Source organism: Mus pahari, chromosome 3 (assembly GCF_900095145.1).
Source record: "Mus pahari chromosome 3, PAHARI_EIJ_v1.1, whole genome shotgun sequence".
Classification (NCBI taxonomy): Eukaryota; Metazoa; Chordata; class Mammalia; order Rodentia; family Muridae; genus Mus; species Mus pahari.
In genome coordinates this window covers 59,391,835-59,401,620 of record NC_034592.1, presented here as the reverse complement: position 1 = coordinate 59,401,620, position 9,786 = coordinate 59,391,835, and the positions used below count along the sequence as shown (strand labels likewise).

Below are 9,786 nucleotides of genomic sequence, written 5' to 3'. Positions count from 1 at the left end.
CTCATGGTGTGCTTGACTGCTCTGGTTCTCCTTCCTCCAGCTCCCTGGATCCTTCCTCTTTCTCTTCCCCCTCTTGCCCCCCTCCTCCTCCTCTGCAGGACTCCCTAAGCTCTGCCTAATGTTTGGCTGTGGAACTTTGCATCTGCTCCCATCAATTGCTGGATTGCTGACAATCCGCTAGGTTTCACTCTGGAGTCAGGACAAAGCTTAAGTGAGTTTCCTGGAGCGATCTCATGACCTGGTTCTGCAGTTTGGAGCGACCAGGCTGTGGTCAGTAAACAACTTTTCTAAGTACTTTGTAAAATTGGGCATCCTGGAACTCACTTTGTAGACCAGGTTGGCCTCGAACTCAGAAATCCACCTGCCTCTGCCTCTGCCTCCCGAGTGCTGGGATTAAAGGTGTGCACCACCACGCCTGCCTGTACGATTATTTTTAAGGAAATATTTTGGAGCTTAATATATAAACTTATATTTTTATCAAAGATAAAACAGGCCAATTTTATGTAAAATAAGTTTATTACTTTTTGTTTTTACAACAGATGAAATTTAACAAAACATTAAAATTTCTGAAATATACTCCAAGGCATTAATTACCAACATGAGTATCCACAATGAGTATTCACAATGAGTGTACCGCAGTGAGACTCTCTACAAGTTAACTCACATATCCATATAATCCTTGTATTTTCTGGGTTTGAAACTTTGGTGGCTACTGAGTTATACAGATAAATTAGCTGGCTAATTTACTCAACCTTACATTTCTGTAAAAAGGCCTATGTAAATTCTTTTTTTTAAATTAATCATTCCATTCATTTACATCTCAAATGATATCCCACTTCCTTAAATTCTTTTCACTGGTATTTGAATGTTCATTTAGCAAATATTATATAATATCAAAGCATCCAAATATAATACTGAACAATGATCTTTCATGGAACTTCTATTCCACTATGAAACAATTAAATGTATGACTGATTTGGAGCCACATATAATCTTGATTCTATGGAAGGAAACCGCCTAAGACACTACTTAGCAAGTTCTAAGACTTAAAAAGAACTACTCATAAGAAAGGGAGGTCAAGCAGATGAACCTGAGTATCTACTGTTGCCGTTTGTTAAGGACTTTACCCTAAGAACAATGAGCTCTGAAGAGGTTCAGACTTGAGAGCTGGCTCGGGGGTAAGAGCAAGCGCTCTTACACAGGATCTAGGTTTGTTCCCCAGCACCCACATGATGGCTCATAGCCCTCTATAACACCAGTTCAAGAGGATCTCACATGCTCTGAGGGCACCAGCCATGTGCTTCATACAGACATACGTGGAGGCAAAACACTCATACACATGAAATCAAAATTTTAAATTAGAGAAAAAAGTTTAGACTCCTTAGTAAGATAAGTAAATAAAAAGCACCTGATTAAAGAATGGGCCAAGATCTACACACCTCACCAAAGAAGGTATACAAATGGAACATAAGCATACGAAAAGAAACTCAGCATCAAATGCCATTTGGAATTACAGATTAACTGAAAAACCAAAGTGCAAGGCCATAGCTTCAATTCATGTAACCTTCTTATGTGAGAAGCTGTACTCAGAATGACCACTAAATCCTGACACATGACAGTTGGCCAGGACACAACAGTGCTGCAGCAGGGTGTAGAAGACAGCAGTGATGGTTTTCACTCACACCATAGAATCTGCAGTACCTCAGTTCCATTCGACATGGGTTGAACGCTTAGAGCTATGCAGCAATTTGCACATGGACACTTACTTACAGTTGCCAAAATCTGGAAGCAGCCGTCTCTGGTAGTGACACACCCAACTGAAAGCGCTATTCATGTTAAGAAGAAACGAGCTATCACGGCTTACAGAGGCATGGTGAAAGCTGTGTATTGAAGAAGCCAATCTCAAAAGACCACCAGAAGATCCAACAACCCCGCATTCTGGGAAAAGGAAAACTACCCAAATAACAAAAAGACTAATAAAATAGCTTCTGAGGGGATGAGGGAGAGAAAAGGCCAAACAATTAGAGCCACAAGTTTGCTTGCTGCTCAGCCAAATCTTTTTTGTTGTTGTTGTTGTTTGGTTTTTGTTTTTTTTTTTTCAAGACAGGGTTTCTCTGTGTAGCCCTGGCTGTCCTGGAACTCACTCTATAGACCAGGCTGGCCTCGAACTCAGAAATCCGCCTGCCTCTGCCTTCCCAAGTGCTGGGATTAAAGGCGTGTGCCATCACACCCAGCCTTGCTCAGCCAAATCTTGACAGAGGTCACTTCCGAATTTAACGAAAGGACTTCTGCAGACTGTGTGGCAATGTCAAACAGCATAAATCTAGACATCTGCCTTGTTGAAGCTGGTTACTATTTGCCTAAAGCACAAAAAATGTACTTGACATACTCTCCACTGCTTAAGGAAAAGAAAGCCTTGAGCTTTCTTAATAATACATACCGAGAGCATAGCCCATGCGTCATGTTTATGTTTCATGCTATATGCAACCAAATACTAATTAATTACTGTGGTTTATCAGTCAAAACACTACCTAATACTATGAGGAAGTAATCAGATCTCCTTAGAGTAGCTCTGTATCATTACCAGGGCAGTGAGGAAGATTTTTGACCACTTAAATGATCATTAAGAACTAATATTTGACTGATAAATTTTAATTTCATCTTTCACATATTGAGGAAAAAGATTAACAGTTTTCTCCATGTCGAGATGTCCGCTCTGGAGGATTGAGTCTATCTCTTCAGACACTGCTTTTTCCAGCTTCCTCATCTTGTCCAATATTGTTTTGCCTTTTTCCTAATAAAAATAATAAAAGTCAATATGAATATATGAATCTAACAAAATCCAATCCACTGGCAAGGTTTGTTCATCTAGTTTCTATTGGTTTAGTTACTTTCCTTTTTTTTTTAAGATTTATTTATTATTATATATAAGTACACTGTAGCTGTCTTCAGACACACCAGAAGAGGGAGTCCAGATCTTATTATGGGTGGTTGTGAGCCACCATGTGGTTGTGGGATTTGAATTCAGGACCTTCGGAAGAGCAGTCAGTGCTCTTACCTGCTAAGCCATCTCACCAGCCCTACTTTTCTATTCTGTAGATACAAAAGGAATGAAAAAGAGATAAATAAAACAAAATAAAAGGAATAGTTTTCTTTGAGAAAAAAAATCATTTCTCTAGATTCAGTTAATGCAGAAATACCAAAATAGTTATTTTAGCTGAAAATACAAGAACAATCACATGGTACCAATGAACAGGAAGCTTAGAACACGACAACTGAAATTTTACTTCGGGTGTGAAGAAGTGTGCAGAAAATCAAGACTGAGATGCCTTTGTCGATTCAGAGCTTGTATACTTAAAGCCAGCTCTATCAGGGATGGGCCTGGAGTCCATCTCAGAAGCAGACTGTTTACCCAGCATGCTTAGGCCCTGCGCTCAACGCCTAGCACTGAGAAAACAGCTTATAGGTAACCAAGACAGTAAATAAATGAATGCCCTTCACACAAAGGAAACAAAAAGGTCATGCTCAAGAGGAAAAGCAATAAAGACTTTTTTTCTTGTTTCCGGGAAGTGGGGGTGTGTCCAGGACTCAGAGAAAGAAGCATTTTTCCTGTGTGTGCTGCTGGGGATTGAACCCAGGACCCTTGAACATGCTAGGCAAAGGTTCTACCTCTGAAGCTATGTTTCCAACGTAAAAAGGAGTAATTTTTAATAGTTGAAAAGTTATTATCAACATTTTTTTTAAAAAGAATTATTTATTTTACGTATATGAGTACACTGTAGCTGTCTTCAGACACACCAGAAGAGGGAGTCTAGATCTTATTAAGGGTGGTTGTGAGCCACCATGTGGCTCAGTGGGTAAAGGTGCTTGCTACCAAGTCTGATGACCTGAGCTCTATCCCCAGGACCTACATGATCAAAGGAGAGAACCAACCCCTGAAAACTGTCCTCTAACTCACACACACACACACACACACACACACACACACACACACACACACACACACTGTGGCATATACATTGCCCCCACATATTTATATTTACATACATACACACTTAAAAACCATATATAACCAATAGAAAAATTATTTATTAAAAGGTAAGGCAAGTATTTTGAAGAATGAAATCAAGATGCCTCAAGGAAACAACAAATAGGGGCTGATGAGATGGCAGCAGTTAAGAGCACTGACTGTTCTTCCGGAGGTCATGAGTTCAAATCCCAGCAACCATATGGTGGCTCATATGGGGGCTGAAGCAAGAAGGAGAAAGGGAGGGGGAAGAAAACAACAAATACAACTGACTAAATAAAAATTTTTGACATACTGTTTAATGTCAGTGACATCAGAAAAAAGTGACATAAGCTGGAATGGTGGAATCCAACGGTAGTCTTAGCTGGAAGCTGAGGCATGGGGACCACTTAAACTCAAGAGTGAGAGTACAACTTGAGCAACATAGCAAGAACCTGTCTTTAAATATATAAATGTGTGTGTGTGTGTGTGTGTGTGTGTTGGTATTCATTTATATCTCGAGGAAAAACAAAAGACAGACTCAAAATCAATTGAGAAATAAGCTAGGGAAAAACAAAATAGCTAAGTCACTGAGGAGAAAATATGACAGTACGTATAGATTTCCAGCCATATTAGTAACCAAGAGATGTAAATTAAAACTATCATAGATGCTGGGTGGTGGTGGCTCACGCCTTTAATCCCAGCACTTGGGAGGCAGAGGTAGGCAGATTTCTGAGTTCAAGGCCAACCTGGTCTACAAAGTGAGTTCCAGGACAGCCAGGGCTATACAGAGAAACCCTGTCTTGAAAAACAAAACAACAACAACAAAAAACTATCATAGAAGTGATTCTCCTTAAAGCACAGTAGTTATTGAGAGAGGCGGAAGTAGACCCCAGATCTGTGACACTTCCTTCAAATTCTATCTTCCATTACTTTAGTATGTCAATCCATAATGTTCATTAGAGTCTAAACCAGTAATCGCTTTTAAATCAATTCAATTTAGTTTACCAAATATTTGATACTGCCATAAACCCTATCTCCGTGGAGCAGTTTATGGGGCAAAGGCTATGAACCCTTGAGTACTGTCATAAGCAATGAAGGGTGTGTGGGGTGGAGCAAGGCACAGACAGGGGCTCCTGCAAGTATTGCCAAGGAGAACAAATAAAAGCACCAAAGACCAGAGGGCCTAGAATCTCAGCTGCTGGGGCAGGAGGATCATAAATTCAAGTGCTGCCTGAGTTATAGATTAACTTCAAGACCAGTCTGGGCAACTTAATGAGCGTTTGTCTCAGAAAGTGCAAAGAGGGCTGGGGACAGTGGTGGGAAGGACAGTCAACAGGTGGCAGGGAGAGGGAAGAAGCACACAAGATGGCTGGTCTCTTTGTAGAGTGACTCGGTGCCTCCCTTACACAGCTCTCCCATTTCCTTTTATCTGTGGGGTATTTGTTTGTTTGTTTGCTTGCTTTCCTATCTCTATAGTTGGGGGAAACGTTAGGGAGAAGTGAAGAGGTATGATATTATAAAATTATCTTCTGGGGTTTGGAGAGATGGCTCAGTGGTTAAGAGCACTGGGTGCTCTTCCTAAGGTCCTGAGTTCAATCCCAGCACCCACATGGTGGCCACAACTATTTGTAATAAGTCCTGATACCCTCTTGTGTGCCTGAAGAGAGTAACAGTATACTCATATACATTAAATAAATAAATAGATCTTTTTAAAAAAATTATCTATAGCTGGGCGGTGGTGGCGCACACCTTTAATCCCAGCACTCAGAAGGCAGAGGCAGATGGACTTCTGAATTTGAGGCCAGCTTGGTTTACAAAGTGAGTTCCAGGACAGCCAGGGCTATACAGAGAAACCCTGTCTCGAAAAACCCAAAAAAAAAAAAAAAAAAAAAAAAAAAAAAGAAAGAAAGAAAATTATCTATAAATCTGTTCCACAAAATAAATTCATGTCTATTTCTGGAGATGCTATTTCAAGTGATATATTGCTTTTTAAAATTGCTTCAAGTTTTAAAATAATGAGGGTCTATTATTCTTATAGTAACAACAATTAAAACAAACCAGAAACCTAGCTAGGCATGGTAGCACACACCTTTAATCTCAGCACTCATGAGGCAGAGGCAGGTGGATGGATGCCTGTGAGTTCAAGGCCATCCTTGTCTACACTGCAAATTCTGGGCTAGTCAGGAGTATACAGTGAGGCTCTGTCTCAGAACTATACGCCAAACAAGAAAACCTCAGCTCCTTATTTCAAGTCTACAGAAGCGGATTGCTTTTTCTAGTTGTGTCTGCTTGTTGACAGGACTTTGGGTCTGGGGACTTAGATATGCCAGCTAAGCATGCTCTCCCTGACTTCTGGCCCCTTGAATCACTGTAATTCTAATGTGGGGCTGTGGGATTGGGGACATTATATAAAAAGACCAGATATTGTGCCCTTCAGAGACTTTGTAGTATTTGGTGTGGAATGTTTACTGAGCAAATTAGGCAACTTCCCCGGGCCTCAGAATCTTTATCAGAATAATAAAATAATAATATTAACACCTTCCTCATAAAATGGCTATAAAGATGAAATGAGACATACGAAACTATATATAAGTGTTCAGTGATTGTTACCTATTGTTACTATGTCCAGAATTCTAAATTTTTCTAGGAGTCAACATACATACTCTTGTTTTTGTTTTTCAAGACAGGGTCTCTCTCTGTAGACCAGGCTGGCCTCCAATACACAGAGATCTACCTGCTTCTGCCTCCCAAGTGCTAAGACTAAAGGTATGCTGCCCACATACATACTCTTTTTTTTTTTTCCTGGTTTTTCGAGAAAGGCTTTTTCTGTGTAGCCCTGGCTATCCTAGAACTCACTCCATAGACCAGGCTGTCCTTGAACTCAGAGATCCACCTGCCTCTACCTCCCAAGTGCTGGGATTAAAGAAGGTGTGTTCTACTACACTGGCTTCATGCTCTTCATTGCCCCATCAGTCTGAGAATAACTATTTCTAATCCTATTTTTTACATGAAGGACAAAAAGAAAGCTAGCACTCCAAAATTCAAAACATGAACTGAATTGCATCTTAAACTGTTCTTAATGATATAATAAATACTATAACCTAACCATACCTTATTGTTACTTATCATTTCCAAGGCCTGTTGATGTTTTTGGTAGAGTAGGTGTCTTCTGTCAGGCTTGACATATGGCTTCTTTGCCACTGGCCTTTCAAGTTCAAATGTTGGTGATTTTGTATCCAACAGTGGTGAAATGTGTGGTACAAATATGAAAGGCTTAAAAACAGACCTAGAAGAAAGGGACTTTGTTGAATTTGCATGTCAAAATATTAAAAAGATGAATTATTTTGTCTTTGTAGATTCCCTCTAGTTGAGGTGTCTAACAGTGATGCTTGTATTGTGACTGGTTCCTGCCACATTAGTTACTCTCAGGCCCCTCTCCCTTGTCATTTAGGCAAGCAGACAATGCTTTACTTACCTCTGTATTTCCAAAGACCCACCAGTTGGCCCAGCACTGGCCAGAATATCAGAAAATGAAAAGTTAGTCATTTGCCAGGGTAAAAGCAATCCCAAGTGTCACAGACAGTGTTATGAATTAACGTAAAAAATCAGCACCATGTTAATAACATGAAAAACTGTAATGCTGTAGAAGAATAAAGATAAAATTGTTCCTAATGTAACATACATTCAACCATATAAGAGATACTAATGACTTAAATCAAGACATGTTAAGGAAACCCTAAAGACACTTAACTAGACTGATAATATTTTAAAGTGTGCAAGTATGTTTTCTAAATAGGGTACATGAGTATATCTGATAGAATATCACTTAAGCTGGTCACTGTTATTATCACTGAATGTTATAAAGTCTGAAATCAGTAAGAAACGTGACCTACTTCTTTTCTTGACAACGTTAAATATGCTTGTGGGGAAAGGGATAACCACACATAAGCACCCATGAGCCTTTTTGTCTCATAAAAATGAAAACAGTTACACACAGAGAGAAATCTAGAATCCAAACAGACACTACATTAAAAGTTACGGCCTGATCTATGTAATAGAGCCTCACACCGAGGACTGCGAGATGACTCGGTGGTGCTCTTACAGAAAGAAGACTTGCGCTCAGTTCCCAGCCCCTACCTTGGGCAGTGCACACCCCCCTGTAAATCCAGCTCCAGGTAAACCAATACCTCTGGTCTCTGCACATTCATGTCACGTGCATGCGCAATTTAAAATAATAAATAAAACTTTTAAAAAGACGTAGTAATTGCTTATAAAAATCGTACTGACAAAATCACGCACATACTAATGATTGTACCCCAGCCCGTGATCTCTCACTGGTTACAGCGTTGGGAGACTTTACCTCTCAGGGTGCGGAGTCCCCGTAAAGAGGTGAATGCAAGGAAGGCTGGGATCCTGAGGTAAAACAGAAACCATGCTTGCCGTGGTCAGGAATTCTCCCTTCATGTTGATGCCACTGGGTCTGTCTCGAAGAATTTCCATCATCGTTTCAAACGTTATGTTTCCTGAGGAAACGATTTAAAAACCCATCGAGTAACATATATTTGACAAGCATAGGCTTTTCTCTCTATTAATAAGATACAGTGATGCATACTGGTGTCTCCAGTCACAAGATGGGGAGGGCAAACGGTGAAGTGTATTTCATTACCGACCTGTGTTCCTGCTCAGCATTTGTATCAGACACAAAGTCAAATAGCATATTAGTCATGTAAGCTACTGTCTCACCAAGTCTATCAGTAAAATAAAAGCCAGTGTGGAGGACATGATGATGAAGGAAGCTAAGGAACCTGTTTAGGAAGCTGGAGAGATAGCTCAGCGGTTAAGAGCACCTGTTACTCTTTATTTTTTAAACTATTTAGTTAGTTAGTTAGTCAGTTATTATGTACACAGTGTTCTGCCTACATATATGCCCACACACCAGAAGAGGGCGCCAGATCCCATTACAGATGGTTGTGAGCCACCATGTGGTTGGTGGGAATTGAACTCAGGTCCTCTGGAAGAGCTGCCAGTGCTCTGAAACCTCTGAACCATCTCTTCAGTCCCCTCTGTTGCTCTTCCAGAGGACCCAGGTTTGGGTCCCAGCACCCACACGGTGACTCAAAAGCATGCATAACTACTCCCTCAGTCTCCAGGGAGCTGTGATTCAGAAGAGCGCTACCACATAAAAAGCATTTTAGGAAACATGCCTGCGAGAAACGGTGGAGGACTAGGAGACAATCTGTCAATCTTGAGATGGAGAAAAGTCTAAGGCTGAGCTTAGCAGAAGAAAAGGCAGATTTTGTATAATTAACCTAGACCGCCATTCACTCAAGGGCATCTTAGCAAAGCTGTCACAAGTCGACCTCTGGGGGTGGGAGGTAGGGGCGAGGCCAGAGGTGTAGTCCCTCCGTAGGCCTGCCTTATTCTCCTTACAGATCTGACACTCAACTATGGGAACTGTAGTCACATGACCACACAGTATCCATGCATACCTGATTATGAGCACTGCCTCTGTGGCCACAGAACATTAAGTATTCTTTTCATTGCACTTCCTGCTTCTCTTGCTCTTTACCTAGTCCTGCATACCCTGCTTCTATCTGGAACCATCCCACCCCACTTCTGTCTCCCTTCCCTTCTTTTTTCACTCCTCTCTCTACTGGTATAAGGAATACAGCAGGGGGTCATGCTGGCAGGTGTTCTACCACCAGCCCACATCCCACACACTCCTTCCTTCCTTCCTTCCTTCCTTCCTTCCTTCCTTCCTTCCTTCCTTCCTTCCT

General features: G+C 40.9%; 1 protein-coding gene across 2 annotated transcripts in view; it reads right to left on the bottom strand.

Annotated features, from left to right (window-relative positions):
• Positions 1–2,167: 2,167 nt before the first annotated feature.
• The window catches only part of Scrn3 (secernin 3), a 24,309-nt gene continuing 16,690 nt past the window's right edge, over positions 2,168–9,786 (bottom strand). For both annotated transcript variants that reach the window (XM_021193015.2, XM_029536708.1), the window contains exons 6-8: positions 8,370–8,532; positions 7,121–7,295; positions 2,168–2,794 (exon numbers count right to left, since the gene is read on the bottom strand). In XM_021193015.2, coding sequence (XP_021048674.1) covers positions 2,624–2,794; positions 7,121–7,295; positions 8,370–8,532 — 509 coding nt within the window. In that variant the 3' untranslated portion in view covers positions 2,168–2,623. The remainder of the gene's footprint in view (positions 2,795–7,120; positions 7,296–8,369; positions 8,533–9,786) is intronic.